The 20,515-nt window shown below is 36.7% G+C and overlaps 1 protein-coding gene across 2 annotated transcripts in view; it reads left to right on the forward strand.

Annotated features, from left to right (window-relative positions):
* parga (poly (ADP-ribose) glycohydrolase a) overlaps window positions 1-20,515 on the forward strand; it is a 256,129-nt gene that overhangs the window by 45,789 nt on the left and 189,825 nt on the right. For both annotated transcript variants that reach the window (XM_039772313.1, XM_039772316.1), the window contains exon 8: window positions 976-1,050. In XM_039772313.1, the coding sequence (XP_039628247.1) occupies window positions 976-1,050 (75 nt within the window). The remainder of the gene's footprint in view (window positions 1-975; window positions 1,051-20,515) is intronic.

Consider the following 20,515-nt stretch of genomic DNA (forward strand, 5'->3'; position numbering starts at 1 on the left):
ATATAAATACTTTGATCTGAAAAATTAAAGTTTTATACAAACTACTCTTCAGTTATTTGCAGCTTGTTTATTACCTGAGCAGAATAGTAGCCATTCATTTTTGGGGATATAATTTATGCACAATGATGCCAAAAACCCCCCTTAGTATACAGAATTTGTATAAAGATTTAAGTGTTGATTTATAGCTTAGAAAAAACAGCCATTAAAGCATGAGCAGGTAGCCTGTTATTGACCGATGTCTCTGCTCCAGTTGTGACAATTAGAACATACTGTAGTTGACTTTCTCTCAGCTCTTGACTCTTCAGTTTTTCTAGGTGATTTTAGAGAAAAGGATAAGCAGCTTGATGAATTCCAGCATGACAATGACTTGTCAAGCAACTCTTGTATCACACATCTTTACAAAAATTAGTCTAGAAATGGATGAGTTGCTGTTAACCAAGCATCTTTGTATCGCTTCTTGTTGTAGGTAGAAACTGAATTTCTGTTTTTTAATGTTGTATTTGACAAAGATCTTGTGTTGCAACCTAATAATGATTGATTTATTATATCTAACATTCTTACTAGAACTGAAAATACTTTTAAGTGTATGTATAAATTTCAGCTAGCTGAAGGGTGAATATGTAAATAAAGCAAAAATATTTATGTATGCATAACAATTTAAAGCATGAATAAATTATACTGAGGGATTGTTTTATTATATTTATTGCTCAATGCGTATGCAATGATACTTTCCCCTCATAATTAAATTTTGTAAACAACATTTGATTAGTCTTTAGGAGACTACAAGGCACCAGCAGGTGGCACTAGACATCTGTGACTGTTGCTTTAATTGGTGAACAGTAGCCCGTGTTATTAAATTACCTAAAATGTTTAATTTATAATAAATATTTTAAACCTCTGGTTAAATGTGATAATAATTGTAAAAGTGCCTCATTTATAAAGTTTTTTTATTTTATTTAATTTTTTTTGTTCCAGGATGCAATATTAAGATACAGTGCATCACATTGTAAGAAATGGGACTTCACTGCACTAAATTTGCTTTGCACAGAGGTAAGGAAATAAAATTATTTGAAATGCAATGGACTTTTCTTTGTTATTTTTTTCAATTCAATTTCAATTATTAAATTGTTATCGTAACATGATTGGAAGTGTTTTGTTTCATTGGTATATGCAATGAAAAAGTAGTTCTTAAATAGGATTCATTGTGACAATTTTATATTTATTGATCTTTTTCCTATTAAGTGCTTCTTAAATGTTGTTTTAACAGTTAAAAGTCAGATTTATAATACAGATTGTTTGCACAAGTTGTTTCTTAATGGATGTATTATTTTTTTAAAATGTTATTTGCATAAAGCATTATATGTGCATCGTCATTTCTGTTCATTAATGCCAAAACAGTATTGTGTAATTTAGATAATTTTGTGATCTTTAATATACACAGCAAAGACTGCTAAATGGTCAGATCAGTAAATAAATAGTGAGTGTAGGAAATGTATTGGTTGCTTTATTAGCACATAATTAATGTGTAAAAATCTAATTTTGCACCAGGCTGTGCTATATCACAGAATTGTTACTGTCTGTAATGAAAAACTATATACTTGCAGAATAATTATTGTACAGTGATGATCTGTAGTTTAATTTCTATGAAATTCTGGTCAAGATTTGTATACTTTTTATTCCTAATGCAAGTCAAACCACTGTTTTTCCTAAAATAACTAATTCACTCTGTTTTGTAGCCCTCTTGTGTTACCTTACATTAAATTGATATGCAGGCATGTTTCAATGGAATATATTTTAAATTAATTGGTGCATATAATGATCCTATTTTTCAAACACAGTCACATAATCCAGCACATACAGTTCCATGAAGGCTCCTATATGGATTTAGGATTAAGTAACAGATGCTAGCCAGTGAAATTTTCAGTGTTTTATACAAAATAAGAAAAGGTAACTCAAAAGTAACATAATATTTGTAATGCCTTACATTTTATAATATGCAAGTCTAAAAAATATTTACTTTTTTAGTAAGTAGTGAGTAATGTAACAAGGTTCCCCAACACTGTTGGTACCTGACTTGCTTTAATAATATAGCAACTTGGCTATGAACCACTGCATGCAGCAGTGCAGTGCTGAGACAGGATAATAAGGTGACAGTGCAAGCTGTCTATACAAGTCAGAACCACCAGTAGGAGTGATGGACGGGGTGTGAGCAAGTTAGCACAAACGAATGAATGAAGAGAGAATGCCACTCGAAGAGGGAGGGAGTATGTTGTTGAACTTGGAAGCATGAGCCTGAAAACGTGGTTAAGAAGAAAGAGAAACAGAAGTATAAGTGACGTCTTCTGGGTCAGAGGAAAAGTCGAGAGTGACATTGTGAGAGAATGGATGGGAAAAGTGACTCAGTTTCATCTGCCATGTAATAATAATCCTTCTAATGGGAAATAGCAGCAGCCAGCACATTTATTTAATTAAAGTATTCTTTTTAGAATCGGTTGTAAAGATTCTGTTTATCCTTATTTTTTCCTGCGTTTTGAAGCCTCCCACCCCCTAATAAACTGTTCTTTTCTTATTTGCCTGCATTCTCTGGCTAATACGTGTTCCTTTCCTTTACCTGCAAAGGAGTCACTACAATATTTTTTCATACTTTGTATGCAGTCGCAATGTGAGTGTGATCACATTACTGAAACAGTTTTGCCTCTATGTAAAGTATACTAGCGGCCTTCCATGTTATCTCTGAAGTCGTCTAGTAACTATTATTTACGAATTGAGTCTTTAGTGTTTATAAACATTTTCTAATGTTTGTGAACTTTCCTTTACTTGATATTCAGAACAAGAGAAAACAGCTTGGGTCAGATGCAGTGCTCTGTGAGCTGGTAATGATCCTTTACGGTAACAAGATGAACTTTCAGGTTTAGTGCTGTTGTGGTGTGGATCAGAGCTACAGGGTCCCCTGCAGTGGAACAAGTGCAGTTGTAGTGGGCTTTTTGTAGTTGGAGAAAGAGAGCAAATTTGTATGCTAATTTAGACCTCCTTCGTGAACAGGTTTAACAAACTTATTATGGTGAATAATGTTACAAAATGAATTTTGCATGCATCAGATAGATACTGTTATGGACATGAAAATGCATATATATGATATTTAAAAAAAATATGGAAACCATGTTTTATATTTATATTTGGACTGAAATATAACATGATACTGAATCAAATATATTTATCTCAGTACCATAGAAAAAGACAAGCGATGCATGGAGATATTTATTTTACATAATATATGAAGTAGAAAAATATGGATCAACATACAGTACATTTAAGTATTAATCTTCAGCAGTGCCTGAAGTGCAGATAGTCTTATGTTTTTGTTGGTTTCTTGGTCCTCCCCTTGATGCGTTGCAGATTTTACATGATTTCATAATTGAGCACCTAGGTCTGCCTTGGTGTTTCAGTCTATGTGATATACTGTATATACATTAGATTGGACAGGTTGTGGGTCCCCTACAAAGTTATAGCAGGAGATGCCGGTATACTGCGGCTAAAAATAAAGTAAGCCTAGTGCACAATAGCAGTGCAGAAAGTCCACATTAAACTCTGATCTTCAGGTAAAATATCCTGAGTCAGTGCCTCTAATTAAGAAATCGATCATGTGCATTGTTCGGAAAGTGCTGGCAGTTTCTTCCATATTGTGTTACATTGGACTGCCGTGGAGAGGTCTTTGCGAATATCTTCCAGCACTGAGATCTCTCACACTATGTAATATGTTAGAGCATTTGCTCTACTGTGCGCCTCTGATTAGGTATTTTATAGACTTTGCTGACTGTTGGATTAATTTGGTTATTAGAAAAAGCAGAGTGCATAATGAATGACACTTGTTCTGTTATCTCTGTAATTGGGAGAGAAGAGTTTTGAACCTCAGATATGATTCTATAATTTCACACAGTACTTGTAATCATTATGTTTCATATAGGTATTTCGGACCTTTTCATATGCTTAAATGCTGTTGATTTTACTTAAAATATTCAAATAATGTAGCATTATAGAATTTGAATTTAGCCTCTGATTTTTTTGTTGCAGGAGCATAACGTACATGGAATTTCAGAGAAATAATTTTGTTGTATCTTTGATTACTAACGTATTAAATTATTGCAGTATTGAATGTTTAAAAAATATTTTTTTGCATTGTATGTACTATCACTATATGTGTACTTTACATTAAAGTTGTTTACTTTGTTGCTTTTTTGCACTGACATAATACTTTAATTTGTGAATACCATCTCTTAATTCCTTCATGGAAAAGCTTAAACAAGGAAACTTTTTTAAATACGTCTGTTTCTTTGACCAGTACAGAACCTCCATAAATCATGAAATGTGGAAAGCTACTTCAGTCCTCTATCTTTACTTTTTTCTAATTAGATGAGTCTGTTTCTCTGGATCAATAACTGGCTGTGTCATTTTATGGCTCAATCCAATTTAATTAAAGAGAGCTATTAGATCTTTAAAAATAAGGAAAAAAAATCTAATCAAACCCATTATGAAAATGAAGCAACCTTATGTAAAACATACATAGTCCTGCTGATGATTATGTTGGTTTAAGCCTTTCTATTTGTTTTACTTAAAAATACATATGCTAAGTGCATGTAAGAATTTCACTGTACTCTGAACTTATAAACTACAAACATCAGACTACTGTCATTAAAAGGAGCCAGATATTCAAGGGCAGTATGTCATGAAAGAAAGCAAAATGAGTCAAGGTCAATATTTATGTTTTGTTGATGAAACTGACAAAAGAATTCCTTATTCTACTTAAAGTTTGTGGTGTACATAACATTTTAGTTAATACAGGTATACGTAAATCCCCCTGGACTAGTTTTGAAATTTAGGGTTATAAAGATACGTTACTGATTAATGATTTATTTTCTAATAATCCTAACTAAGTATGAATATTAGACATCTACCCAACCACTCTGCTAAACAAAAAAAAATCAGTGACTGGTTTATTCAGACTTGACACTGACTTTCTACATATCAGCAACTAAACCCAGTGATGAATTGTGTGCATCAGTGTACTTTGTGATAGGCTGCTCAGTACTGGGTCTTGCTTTTTACCCAGTGCTGCTGGGATAGTCTTCAGCTCCAACTTTGTTTTACATTATCTTCAAATGTTTCTTTGAAATGTAGCCATCAAATGTTTAAGATGGGTTCCTGTTTAATACTTTTTTTTTGCATTCTGCACATGCTGTCCATATCCCTTTTACTCTTGTCTATGTTCATTTAACCTTGTAGAGAGTGACGTGTCTTAAACTGTTTATATCTGTTTTTGATTTTCTTTTATTAATCAATAGTGAAATTTGCCACGTTAGAGTAGTAACAACAATCATGTACAGCTCTAAAGATTTGTGTAGAATAAATATAATAGGCAAAACTTCCATATATTATTAATGAATAATAATTTGTAAATTTCCCCTTGGGATTGATAAAGTATCTATCGATCGACGATCGATGAAATTTCTCTGTTATTTGTGGTAAATTTCTCTGTTATTTGTGGTAGTAAAATCTTCTAGGAGGTAGTGATATTAATATGCCTGTGCTTAGTTTTTTGTTTGTGCCACTACACTGATAGAGATACTACTTAGTGGCACACTGACACTAAAGAATTGATTTCAGATACAAACTACCATGTCTCTTATTCTGGAACTGGCACACTCTCATGTTGTTCGTAGTGTACTTCTTTGCCTCAAATGTTTATCCATGACTTTTTTGTATTTCAAAACTTGATTCATTTCTAACATACATATTTATAATAAATTTTCATTGTTTATGTTGTTAAAGTAAAAACAAAGTGTTTTGTGTGTGTGTTTTTTTTTGTTTTTGATTACCACTTATGCTATCTGAGGTATTCTCTTCAAATTATGAAGCTAAAAAGATTGGGCAGATGAAAGGATAAATAAGTTAGGAAAAATAAAATTTTAATGAAATGACTGGTTGCTTTGTGACTATACCTGTCTAGGTAATTTCTGTAAGCTGCCATTTTCCTTTGAGATTTAAAGTTCACAAATTTGTGCATTTTGTGATCATACTAATTTGTTATTTATTGGTTGTTTTGGTGGTGGTTATGATATGACTTCTATGTGTAGTTATTTATGTCAATTTCAAAGTAATGCAATTATATGGAGACATTGTTCTTTTCAAACTGTAACTAGCCCACTCCATTCAGACGTTAAACTTGAAAATGCGCTAGTCACAGGCATGCTACCAGTCTTCTTTAATCTTTGGCTCTCTGCAGGCTGCTCTTTTTCTACAGAATAGTGTTAAGAATTTAACATGTTATTACAGAGCTGTTAATGTACTGGTCATAGTCTTTAACCGTCTGTTATCTGCCACAGTCCTAAAAGCACCGCCTTTCTTAAAACGGCCTACTACTTGTAGTCTGTTTTATACAATATAATGACTTTAAAACTCTGTCCATTTTACTCTCAAAAATGTGCATTCATCTTTATTTCTTTCTGTAACAGCAATTGCAGTGTCTAATGTACCATGTTAGAAAATGAAATGGTTTTTTTTTATTTTGACTTGAAATTTACATGTGTGATTTTTTTTTTTCATTGGTGTTAAATAAGAGGATCTTGGTCTTAACCACCTGTACGTTGTCCAAAATGTATAGTACAGTCACTGGGCATGTTCTTTCCTGTATTCTACTGTATGTTTATGTTCTAATTTTGTTGTATAACATTGGAAATAAAAACTTTTTAATAGATGTGGTGAACATTGGCCTAAATATTTAATGAGGTATCAGTACAGCTTAAATTTTAAGTAAAGATATATACATATGTATATATGTGTACATACAGTATATATAATATAATAATAACTCTCACAAAAGGTTATTGGCAGGTCCCCTTGGAGGAGTCTAGTTGTGAAAAGACTCCAGATGGGTTGTTTGAATTTATGACGCTCCGTTTTGGTCTCCATGGTGCACTGCTGACCCTTCAGCGAATGATGGACTAGATCCTGCTCCTCCATTCTGCAAATGCGGGTACCTATCTTGACGATTAGGTCATTTTCAGTAATGACTGGGAATATCATCTCATCCGCCTTTGGGTGGTGCTTGATAGTTTACGGCTGGCGGGGTTGATGGCCAACAAAAGCAGTGCAAGCTGGGTATGTCTGAAACCCACTATCTGGGATATTCCATGGGGAAGGGTTTGCTCAAGCCTCAAATGGACAAGGTGGGGGAGGTGCTTTCATATCCCATCCCGAAACACAGAGGCAGGTTCGTGCCTTCCTTGGGTTCATGGGGTATTACAGGCGGTTCGTTCCCAAGTTTGCACATTGGGCCGCCCCCCCTCGCTGACTTGACAAAGGGGCACAAAGAATCATAATGTTGTCTGGACTGACGACTGTGAGAGAGCATTTGTGGACCTGAAAGCCGCTTTATCATCATTCCCAGTTCTGAGCAATCCAGACTTTTCAAATTCATTTCTTGTTTAGGAGTGGTGTTCTCACAATGGGGGAAGAACACCAATCATGTTATTCAGCAGAAAGCTGCTACCCAGGGAGCATAATTACTCGAGTCTAATGGCTGCACAAACAGAAGGATATGAACGCCCGACTCATTCAGTAGGCTTTTGCTTTTGATGTTCGCCACCATCCCTGGGCTGCACACCCCAATGCTGACGTTCTCTCCTGCCTTGCCGAGCCAGGCTTGGACAGTGTGGACAAAGCTGAGTGAGAAGATGTAAGGTCTCTAAACTCTTTTGGGGCTTCCAACCCCAAACAGGACGACATGCTGAAGAGCGTCCCGAAGCGCGATAGTCACATCTGTTTAAGAGAGGTTATCCATTGCAGGGGCAACCACAGGTTTCCAGTGTTGCAATGGCTCGCCGCAAAAAGTGAATCTGAGCCGACCGCAGTTGCGCTATAAGCACCTGTTGTCTCATTTCAACAGCAAATACTACACTTAGAAAGAAGGCATGCCAATTGGATCGCCATTATCAGGACTTCTAGCAGAACTGGTAATGAAGCGATTTGAAAATTGGCTCTATCTCAGTGCACACCCAAAATTTGGATACGCTATGTAGACGACACATTCATCATAATAATAAATGATCAGCTGAATGGATTCTACAACCACATCAACTGAATATTCCCTGCAATCCAGTTCACTATGGAGAAAGAAATTAACCAACACATCAGCTTCCTGGACATCTACATCGAAAGAAATAATGACGCCACCCTGACCACTAGTCTTTACCGTAAAGAATGCTATGCAGACAAGATATTACACTTCGCCAGCAACCACCCGGTATCTCATAAACGAAGCTGTGTTAAAACTCTATTCAGAAGAGTCCACACTTTCCACTTTCTTGATTTCACCATTGTCCAATGCGTCATGATCTGCCTTGAGATTTTATTATTTTTTCATGGTTTTTTGGTTTCTCTTAAGTTTTTTAACATTATTTTCAGGGTTTTGAAGACCAAGGAGAATCTATTGATTACATTTATTTTCTATGAAAATGCAGATTCAACAATGCTGAAAACAAATTATGCTCTCCTGTAGTTCTGTGTATTTTTTAATGACTGCCATAATTTTGAGACCTTTTTGTGGGAAGCAACTTGATCTCTATTATGCTATAAATGCTTCTAAACAAGTAACCTGTAAATTAGATGGCAAAAAAAGTTTAGACCTTTTAAGTAAATCTGTTTGTAATACCATTGGTAGAATACATAATTCAATTATTTCATTTTTAAATTTAATTTCAAATAAATAAGGAATGATGTACAGTACTGTTTCATTCAGGGTTTAAAAATACCTTCTTCTGTGGTAAATCTAATGAGGCATTTGGCTGTTGATTTATGGATGATAGCCTCTCAAAACTGTTCCTTTTACATACCCATAGTTTGCTGAAGTCAGTCAACCTTGTCTAGTTTATTGAGCATAGGGAGGATTAAAAATCAGAAAAGTGCAGCTGTAAATCTAAACTTTGCATGCATGGAAGCTGCCTGTTTAAGTTGATTAGTTTGTCAGCTTGATGTGATGTATGGACCTGTTTTGAGTCATGTGCTGAGTGTTAGTTTACTTGATTTGATCCGCTGTCGAGGTTTGATTTAAAAACATCAGGCCTTGCTACCTCAGCTATATCACATCTTGGCTGTCAGATGGTTTCATTCATTATGCCCAGTGGAACAGTTTATGATGTCAAGCAGGTCATTACTTATGACAGTGTTTAGTCAAGCCTCCTTTGCAGCAATATAAATGTTCTTTACTAAATTGCCAGCCAAGGCTTCTTGCCTAGGAACATACTGTCCTATACCTGACTTCTTGGACATTTGCATTTTTTTTAAAATCCATTTAATCATCCAGCATATCCAGCAACCTTGATGAAATAACTGAGTGATAGATCATCTTGACATTTTTGAAACATCTATTACCGTAAATAAGTTTTGGCAAATTTAGCTGTAACACATTAACTTTACAGTAACTGTACATTTTAACTTAGAATGGCATGTGAAAATAAGACTTTAGAAATATTCAAAATTATGATAAGCATTGGTCAGCCTTAAAAATGTCTCCCAATTAAAAGAAATGTAGGAAACAAAAATGACAATTTTTATTTGGATTTAATTGGAATTTATTATAAAGCAATCTTGAATCAGGATTCTTATTAAATACCAGGTATACATGGTCAAAGAATATCTATTAACCTTGTCATGAATGTTTATATATGATGCATCTTTCTCAGGTTTTCCATATAGGATTTATTAATTGAATAGCAGAGATTTGCAGGGACATTACAGATGGAATTTTAGGCAAAGCTAAAGTCTATACACACAGTTTTTTTTAAATAGGTTGTCAAGTTTTCAGAAGTTTGCTAAAGTCAGTCAAAAACAAAATTTCAGTGATTTGTTATTTAGTAAAATTATTTACTTAAAAATTATAGTTAGTGAAGGGCTTTCACATCCTTGTTGAAGTAGTTCAGCCAAAACAATGTCTTTTGTGCATATGAGCTTTTACCAAGGCTTCTGCCTGAGGATAGAACACATACACAGGGAAATATTACATTTTCCAACAAACTCTAAGGTGAGTGTCATCCGAGATACTTCTTTGTTCCCGTCTTTCATAACTTTCTTAACTTTTCAAGGATTAATCAATAAAGAGTGACAGACTATGAAATTGTTCATCTTCTGTCATTGTTTGAGACGAGTCGATGCCCACTTGAAAGTTATTTCGCAAATGCACAAGTTGACAAGGTGACATTTAAATATGTAATACTTGTTACATCCTTCACTTGGGGATATTAAGTACCATTCCAACACAATGAATGAAAATGAAATTTATACCTTTTAAAGTTTAAAATGATTTGAAGTAAATTGTGTTATTTACCACCATTGTCTCCTAGTATTATCATTATTATAAATATTATAATATAAATACATTGCTGTTGAATATATAGGAGTAGATCTAAGCACAAAACATATGATTTCATTATGTCTGGAAGTTGGTATAGGCTTAATAAGATTGAATAATAATATCAGCAATGAGCAAGTTTCCAATTCTGAAAGGCATGGTGTAATATGTTAAAAGTGTTCAATCTGTTTACATATTGAAATTAATACTAATTACAAATTCAGGGGCTTGTTTAGTATTTTTTGAGTCAGTCTGTTCAGTGATTAAAACAATATTTTTTTAGTTTCTTTAATATATTACTTTTATTTAGTACTACACATTTGTTACATTTTTATCACTTTCATTATTTGGATATGACATTATGGGTTTCTTCTTTTGAAATAATTGCTGCATAGGGGCTTTGAAAAGTATTAGGTAAATTTAGGAATTTTATTTGGATCACATTTAGTTGTAGACCTCTCCCTACTTGCCAATTTTATTTCAGTTAAGTAAACACAGCAAGAACATGCCAGTCCTGAAAATGACAATACATTTATGCAATACATAATTCATAGGTATTTATGCAATACATAATTCATAGGCTTCCCATGGGCTCACCACCTGTGGGAGGGGCCAAGGAGGTCAGGTGCAGTATGAGTTGGGTGGTGGCCGAAGGCAGGGTCCTTGGCGGTCCGGTCCTTGGCTACGTGGAATGTCACCTCACTGAAGGGGAAGGAGCTTGAGCTAGTGCGCAAGGTCGAGAGGTTCTGGCTAGATATAGTCGGGCTCACCTCGATGCACAGCTTGGACTCTGGAACCAATCTCCTTGAGAGCGGCTGGACTCTCTACCACTCTGGAGTTGCCCCCGGTGAAAGGCGCAGAGCGGGTGTGGGCATACTTATTGCTCCCTGACTTGGAACCTGTTCATTGGGGTTTACCCCGGTGGACGAGAGGGTAGCCTCCATCCGTCTTCAGGTGGTTGGGACGGGTCCTAACTATTTTTTGCACGTATGCGCTGAACAGCAGTTTGGAGTACCCAACCATTTTTGGAGTCCCTGGAGCGGGTGCTAGAGGGCATACCTTCTGGAGACTCCCTAATTCTACTGGGAGACTTGAATGCTCACGTGGGCAATGACAGTGAGACCTGGAAGGGCGTGATTGGGAGGAATGCCCCCGATCTGAACCTGAGCGGTGTTATTGGACTTCTGTGCTCGTAATGGATTGTCCATAATGAACACCATGTTCAAGCATAGGGGTGTTCATACAGTGCAAAGGGAAAGTATTCACAGCACATCACTTTTTCCACATTTTGTTATTTTGCAGCCTTATTCCAAAATGGATTAAATTCATTTTTTTCCTCAGAATTCTACACACAACACCCCATAATGACAACGTGAAAAAAGTTTGCAAATTTATCAAAAATAAAAAAACTGAGAAAGCACATGTACATAAGTATTCACAGCCTTTGCCATGAAGCTCAAAACTGAGCTCAGGTGCATCCTGTTTCCCCTGATCATCCTTGAGATGTTTTTGCAGCTTAATTAGAGTCCACCTGTGGTAAATTAAGTTGATTGGACACGATTTGGAAAGGCACACACCTGTCTATATAAGGTCCCACAGTTGACCAGGGGTGTGGAAATCAAATTTGTTTCTACTTGTCCACAGACAAGTAAACGTAGAAAATCCACTTGTCCGCCAGTTAAATTCACTTGCCCATAAGCAAATAACAAAAGTGAAAAATAGTTTATTTTTTCTGATCTCTTTTATTGTTACCAAAACTGCCTTCCATTTTAAAACTGAAAAAAGTTCTTTCAGGGAGTAGTATTTTGCCACCTTGCTCTAGAACATTATATAAACGATTGCCTTATTTTAACTGGCTAATAAACAATGCCTTCATTATAGCTACACTATTTCTCTTTTCGTATATTACAGTTACATAACAGAACACCTTCCTGATTAATTTTCTGACATGTTCTTCAGCTTTTGTCTTGCAACATCTTCTCCCACAAGAATCTTTATTATCTCAGACATCATGGGCTGAATGCTGTTCATTTCTGCTTGAGCTGGTTCCTGGAATGATGGTCCTGCAGAAGTGAATGCTGACGACTTTTCAGGTTTTTTATGAGTGATGTGCCTGTTACCAGGTGACAGCCGGAATTCCACAGCTGGTCGTGGGTCAAACTCTTCTAAAGAAGCAGTATTGAACAGCCTAGCATAACGCTCAATCTCCAAGCGTTCAGCTTTAGAAAACGCTTTTTCAATTGAGTCAACTTTTTTCTTCCTTTTAGACTCCTTTCTCAATCTGACGTACTAATCCCCCAGTTCCTATCCTTTTCCTTTCTGCACATATCCAATCACCACACGATAAACGTATTTGTGAAATTAAAACTAGTTATAAGCTTAGACCTCTGAATGGATGGCATAATTAAACATGTATAACGAATTTTTTTTTTTTAAAAGTTCTGAAAACTCTGAGGTCTAGGTTAGTCTAGTTTTAATTTCACAAAGATGTTTATCGTGTGGTGATTGGTTATATGGAGAAAGACAAAGGATAGGAACTGGGGGTTTAGTACGTAAGATAGACACAGCAAACATGCAATAAAGAAAGCCTGCTCAGAAAAACAACCATTGAATTCTGCGTTTGCGTCTCAACCTCCAGAACACGAACCCAACATTTACACAATATTTCAGTTAAACCTGTGCGATACCCATTCAAATATCCAGTTTTATGAGCCTCGTCACACCTGCTATAAACTTCTCTACACTGAACGTAGACCTGAGGACCCCTTAATGCAAGGAAGCAGCACTATAGCCACGCCACCGTGCCCCCCGCCACCCATGTCTAATACATGCTTTAATACATTTCATCGTGAAAAAGATATTAAGTATTTATCTTAGTATTCTGAATGCTCATTGAGCAGGAATATCATGAAGTCAATGTGCGGCGATTGCTGCCGGCGCTTCCTCAGTGCAAGAGAAAGTCAGTTTAAGAAACGCGCAGTGATTAACAACTGGGTCAGGGAACACTTAATGTAAAGCATTTAATGTGCTACATTAATTTATGACGGGGTTTGAGAAAATGTAGTAAATGAAACATTCATTTTAAGATGAAATTTAGTTTGCGACATTCTACTGACAAAATAAACTACGAGAATAAAGTGGAAATGTCGACTTTAATCTCGATGTAAATGTCGAGAATAAAGTGGAAATGTCGAGAATAAAGTCAACATGTCCACTTTAATCTCGACATTTACATTTTTTTTTGTCTTCACTGTGTCCGTATGTTTTTCACCGTGGCCTTAATACGCTTCTGTAGGTTTTTCAGGGCCTGTTGTGCCAGTTTTAATCAAGAAATTATCCATTTCTCATCCACGATGCTACTTGTTTCAGTTTCAGCAGCACGCATATAGCAAGAACAACGTGCTTAACGCAGAGCATTATGGGTTACGCATGTAATTCCTAATGACGTATTCGAAATTCCGCAAGATGGTATATATTACCGATGTTGTAGGGAAAAAATAATCGTGTCTAAGTGACGATTTTTATTGATATTTTGTAACATTTGGAAACCGTTAGAATGTTTTCTTCTTTATTATTAACTAGCAAAATACCCGCGCTTCGCAGCGGAGAAGTAGTGTGTTAAAGAAGCAATGAAAAAGAAAAGGAAACATTTTGAAAATAACGTAACATGATTGTCAATGTAATTGTTTTGTCACTGTTGTGAGTGATGAGTGTTGTTGTCATATATATATATATATATATATATATATATATATATATATATATATTTACACACACACACACATAAACATATATACAGTATATATATATATATATATCTATACATATACACATATATATACACACACACATATATACATACATATATATATATATCTACATATATACACATACATATACATACACACAAATACATATATATATATATATACATACACACACACACACACATATAAACATATATATACATATACATACATATCTACATATATACACACACAGCTATTTCGTATCAGTGCAATACGCTGCTTGTTAAAACGGATAACTCCCGCTCTTACGTGCAAGTCTGCGTGGATATTATGAACTATCAGATTTGTTCAAGTTCTATTTAAATTTTAAATAGAAGGAATTTTTATTTAGTCGACAGAAATATCTTTGGTAGGAATGGTAAAACAGACAGGAATATTATTTCTGAATAAATCAACTCAAACCTTAAACAACTTATAATATTTTGCTCTCCATAAAAATATATCCTGTCTAAATTATACAAGTTAGAAATAAAGTAAACGTTAAAAGAACAAACATTCAAATTTCTTTACTCTTATGTAATTTTATATAAAAAATAAACTTAGATTTTAAATATCCCAAAAGATTTTGCTCTCCATAAAAATATATCCTGTCAAAATTATACAAATTCAAATATGAACATGCTGCATAACAAAACCTGGAAATATAAATAAAATGTGTTCCTTTCAGCAATAACAAATCAAATCATTCAGTTGTCTTTGCTCATATGTCATTTTAGAGCTGGACGCCTGGCATCTTTTTGGCAACAAGTTTGTTTATGTTTGGTGTGAGGTTCTGTGTTGTGGAGATTCTCAGGATGGATTGCAGGTGCTCATCAGTGAGGCGACTCCTGTGTGCTGTTTTGTTAGTCTTTATCACTGAGAAGAGCTTCTCACACAGATATGTGCTACCAAACATGCACAAGGTTCGAGCCGCATGTAGACGGACTTTTTTTGTTCTTCAAAGTCACCAAAGCGCCGTGCAAACTCAGTGCGCCAGTTTATCAGCAAAGTGCGATTTGGGAACACCGTAGTGACGACTTGGTTTAACATTACTTGGCAACAGGGAAAGTGGGGCAAGTTGCACTGGTGCATTTGTGTCTCCCATAAAAGCAGCTTCACTTGAAATCACTTTGTGATTGTGCACGGGTAAAACGTCCGCTGAAGTGTCAGATTCTTATTTAATTCTTCTGCTTTCTGTATCTTCTGCATTGCATTCAGGTCTTTCAGGTTACCCTGATGTTTTGTCTCATAGTGCCGCCTTAGATTAAATTCTGTAATTACAGCCACATTAGCTCCACAAATGAGACACACGGGTTCAGTAAACATATACTCAGCCTCCCATCGGTTTTAAAGGCTCTATTTTCAGAATCAACTTTTCTCTTCAGCATCGTGTGAGCTAGCTTCGCAATAACTTGCAGCATCATAAGCTAGACTTGATTAACGCGTAAGTGTTCGCAAGGCAGCTGAAGCGCTGCATTATGGGATCTGTAGTTTATTGTGTTACCAGCGCTTCATATACCCGGCCATTAATAACAATAATACAGTATATAAAATGATCTCGGGCCGGATATAATTCACGCCGGGCCGGATGTGGCCCGTGGCCCTTGAGTTTGACACATATGGACTAAATAGAACTTGAAAAGATATATTTTTCAAATGTGATCGCAATTCAGATAGAGTTGACCACACTACAGCCTGCATGCCTCAATAAGTCATCCTCCCTCGCTCTTACTTTTTACCGCTCATCTAATGAATACACTGAGTATGGCTTTACCAAAACAATCATTGATGGCTAATAAAGTATCCATTATTCGAGTATGTAGATCGGGTATATATATATATATATATATATACCCGCCATCGCAGCGAGAAGTAGTGTGTTAAAAAGCTAGAAAAGAAAAGGGAACATTTTAAAAATAACGTAACATGACTGTCAATATACAGTATTTGTTTTGTGAGTGTTACTGAGTGTTGCTGTCATCAAGGATTTGATTATCATTATTTCTTTCAATCAGGTTCGTATTTGTAGGATGTGTTGTGTTCAAGTTACATTCCGTGTTTGTCAATCGCTGTAAAGATGACAGGTTTCATTCATCGATTCGTTTCTTACTGCATCAATAAACAGCTCGTCTTCTTCTTTATCTGAGACCTGACACACTGCATGCACGGTTTTTTTACACTGTCTTCCTTTAGCGGACATTGACTTTTTCCACGTGTGCTTTGTTTCCGCAGTAGCTGGATTTATGAATATGCTTGTATGTATCAGACGCTTCATATTTTTGCTGCCTTTTCAATTGTGTAATTCGTTTTGTTCAGCTTTGGAACTGTTGCTTTTATCTGTGCACGCGCCAGTTCACGTGAGCCGCCGGTGTACATGCATCGGTTCCCAGCTGTGCTGGTGCCATGTCGCTATGTCCATGGCTGTATTTAATGTTACCTTAGTCCTGGCACTTAAAACTTTCTCTCGCAGTTTCGCTGAGTTTGTGCCAAACACCACCCTGACCATCTCATCTTCCTCTGCATAAGCACAGTCCTTCACCCGTGAATATTTACCAGTGGCAGTTTGCTATTGGATTGTCGCTGACGGACGACCTTATATGGGCAGGCACTAAATTACAAACGCCAGCGCAGCCTGTCTATGAACTTAATTTAAAGTGTAGGTTTACATCGTGCTTTGTTTCCGAAGTAGCAGAACTCATGAATATGGTTGTATATGTCACTCGCTCGCTTCTTATTGTTTCGCTGCCTTCTCAAATATATAATGCATGTTTTCTTCAGCCTTTTGGGTCTTCCTGGTTTTCTATGTACTGCGTGATTACGTGGAGGCGTGATGATGTCACACTAAACTCCCCCACGGGTTTCAAGCTCATCTCCATTACAGTAAATGGAGAAAAACAGCTTCCAGTTATGACCATTACGCGTAGAATTTCGATATGAAACCTGCCCAACTTTTGTAAGGAAGCTGTAAGGAATAACCCTACCAAATTTCAGCCTTCTACCCACACGGGAAGTTGGAGAATTAGTGATGAGTCAGTCAGTCAGTCAGTCAGTCAGTGAGTGAGTCAGTGAGGGCTTTGCCGTTTATTAGTATAGATAAACTGACAGTGTGAAACCAACTTGTTTTATATGAAAAATTCTCTAATCAAAAACAATCTATTGACAACTCATCAAAATTGATGTCACGCAATAAATTTCTTAACTCCTCAATATATCACAACCTACACAAAATTGCAAATTTCCGGAAAGATTAACTGCCTAACAAGCTTTATGTGGCGAAAATAATTGCATTGTAGGTGAAATGACCGCATTTTTATGTAGAAAAATGAATATTATCAATAATATATAGAAGTTATCGATTATAATGAAAAATCATCAAATTACAGTACATCGTAATGTTAGCATGAAAAAAATGACCCCATCTCCAATCATGTAAATGGTAGGGTAAAATACTTATGTAAGACCACAAGAGTGATTCCCCTTTGAAAAATCAGCCGTCATTTTGTAAACAATATTGAATACCAATTTGAGAGATGAAGAACATGCCTAAGTAGACTGTTTCCGCACGAAGTACATAACCAAATGTTTAAAATTTGAAAGTAGTGGTAAAAATGTGCCCTGCACAGCACATACAATTCTTTTTTCTCCAGAAAATTGCACTTGTCCGCGGACAACTGAAACCAAAAAAACATGCTTGTCCAACGGTCAATTTATCCGTGTCCGACAAGTCGGGCGTTGGATTTACGCACCCCTGTTGACAGTTCATGTTAGAGCACAAACCAAGCATGAAGTCAAAGGAATTGTCTCTAGACCTCCAAGACAGGATTGTCTCAAAGCACAAATCTGGGGAAGGTTACAGAAAAATTTCTACTGCTTTGAAGGTCCCAATGAGCACAGTGGCCTCCATCATCCGTAAGTGGAAGAGTTCAAAACCACCAGGACTCTTCCTAGAGCTGGCCGGCCATCTAAACTAAGCGATCGGGTGAGAAGGACCTTAGTCAGGGAGGTGACCAAGAACCCGATGGTCACTCTGTCAGAGCTCCAGAGGTCCTCTGTGGAGAGAGGAGAACCTTCCAGAAGGACAACCATCTCTGCAACAATCCACAAATCAGGCCTGTATGGTGGAGTGGCCAGATGGAAGCCACTCCTTAGTAAAAGGCACATGGCAGCCCAACTGGAGTTTACCAAAAGGCACCTGAAGGACTCTCAGACCATGAGAAACAAAATTCTCTGGTCTGATGAGACAAAGATTGAACTCTATGGTGTGAATGCCAGGAATCCGATTGAACATCTCTGGAGAGATCTTAAAATGACTTTGCACTGACGCTTCCCATCCAACCTGATCGAGCTAGAGAGGTGCTGCAAAGAGGAATGGGTGAAACTGGCCAAGGATAGGTGTGCCAAGCTTGTGGCATCATATTCATTGTGATGATATTGTGAATTTCTCCTTGGGATTAATAAAGTATCTGTCTATCTGTCTGTCTGTCTGTCTGTCTGTCTGTCAGTCAAAAAGAATTGAGGCTGTAATTGCTGCCAAAGGTGCATTGACAAAATATTGAGCAAAGGGTGTGAATACTTATGTACAGTGGGTACGGAATGTATTCAGACCCCCTTCAATTTTTCACTCTTTGTTATATTGTAGCCATTTGCTAAAATCATTTAAATTATTTTTTTCCTTCATTAATGTACACACAGCACCCCATATTGACAGACAAAAAAAAAAGAATTTTTGAAATTGTTGCAGATTTATTAAAAAAAAGAAAAACTGAAATATCACATGGTCCTAAGTATTCAGACCGTTTGCTCAGTATTTAGTAGAAGCACCCTTTTGAGCTAATACAGCCATGAGTCTTCATGGGAAAGATGCAACACGTTTTTCACACCTGGATTTGGGGATCCTCTGCCATTCCTCCTTGCAGATCCTCTCCAGTTCTGTCAGGTTGGATGGTAAACATTTGTGGACAGCCATTTTTAGGTCTCTCCAGAGATGCTCAATTGGGTTTAAGTAAGGGCTCTGGCCGGGCCATTCAAGAACAGTCACAGTGTTGTTGTGAAGCCACTCCTTCGTTGTTTTAGCTGTGTACTTAGTTAGGGTCATTGTCTTGTTGGAAGGTAAACCTTCGGCCCAGTCTGAGGTCCTTAGCACTCTGGAGAAGGTTTTTGTGCAGGATATCCCTGTACTTGGCTACATTCATCTTTCCCTCAATTGCAACCAGTCGTCCTGTCCCTGCAGCTGAAAAACACCCCCACAGCATGATGCTGCCACCGCCATGCTTCACTGTGGGGACTGTATTGGACAAGTGATGAGCAGTCCCTGGTTGTCTCCACACAAAAGTTCTATCTTGGTCTCATCAGACCAGAGAATCTTATTTCTCTCCATCTCAGAGTCCTTCAGGTGTCTTTTAGCAAACTCCATGCAGGCTGTCATGTGTCTTGCACTGAGGAGAGGCTTCCGACAGGCCACTCTGCCATAAAGCCCTGACTGATGGAGGGCTGCAGTGATGGTTGACTTTCTACAACTTTCTCCCATCTCCTGACTGCATCTCTGGAGCTTAGCCAAAGTGATCTTTGGGTTCTTCTTTACCTCTCTCACCAAGGCTCTTCTCCCCCAGTAGCTCAGCTTGGCCGGACGGCCAGCTCTAGGAAGGGTTCTGGTCATCCCAAACGTCTTCCATTTAAGGATTATGGAGGCCACTGTGTTCATGGGAACCTTAAGTGCAGCAGAAATTTTTTTGTAACCTTGGCCAGATCTGTGCCTTGCCACAATTCTGTCTCTGAGCTCTTCAGGCAGTTCCTTTGACCTCATGATTCTCACTTGCTCTGACATGCATTGTGAGCTGTAAGGTCTTACATAGACAGGTGTGTGGCTTTCCTAATCAAGTCCAATCAGTATAATCAAACACAGCTGGACTCAAATGAAGGTGATCTCAAGGATGTTCAAAAGAAATGGAAAGCACCTGAGTTAAAATATGAGTGTCACAGCAAAGGGTCTGAATACTTAGGACCATGTGATATTTCAGTTTTTCGTTTTTAATAAATCTGAAACAATTTCAAAAATTCTTTTTTTTGTCTGTCAATATGGGGTGCTGTGTGTACATTAATGAGGAAAAAAATTAATTTAAATGATTTTAGCAAATAGCTGCAATATAACAGAGTGAAAAATTGAAGGGGGGTCTGAATACTTTCTGTACCCACTGTACATGTGATTTCTCAGTTTTTTATTTTTAATAAATTTGCAAAAATCTCAAGTAAACTTTTTTCACAATGTCAATATGGGGTGTTGTGTGTAGAATTCTGAGGATAAAAATTAATTGAATCCATTTTGGAA

Source organism: Polypterus senegalus, chromosome 1, assembly GCF_016835505.1.
Source record: "Polypterus senegalus isolate Bchr_013 chromosome 1, ASM1683550v1, whole genome shotgun sequence".
Taxonomy (NCBI): Eukaryota; Metazoa; Chordata; class Cladistia; order Polypteriformes; family Polypteridae; genus Polypterus; species Polypterus senegalus.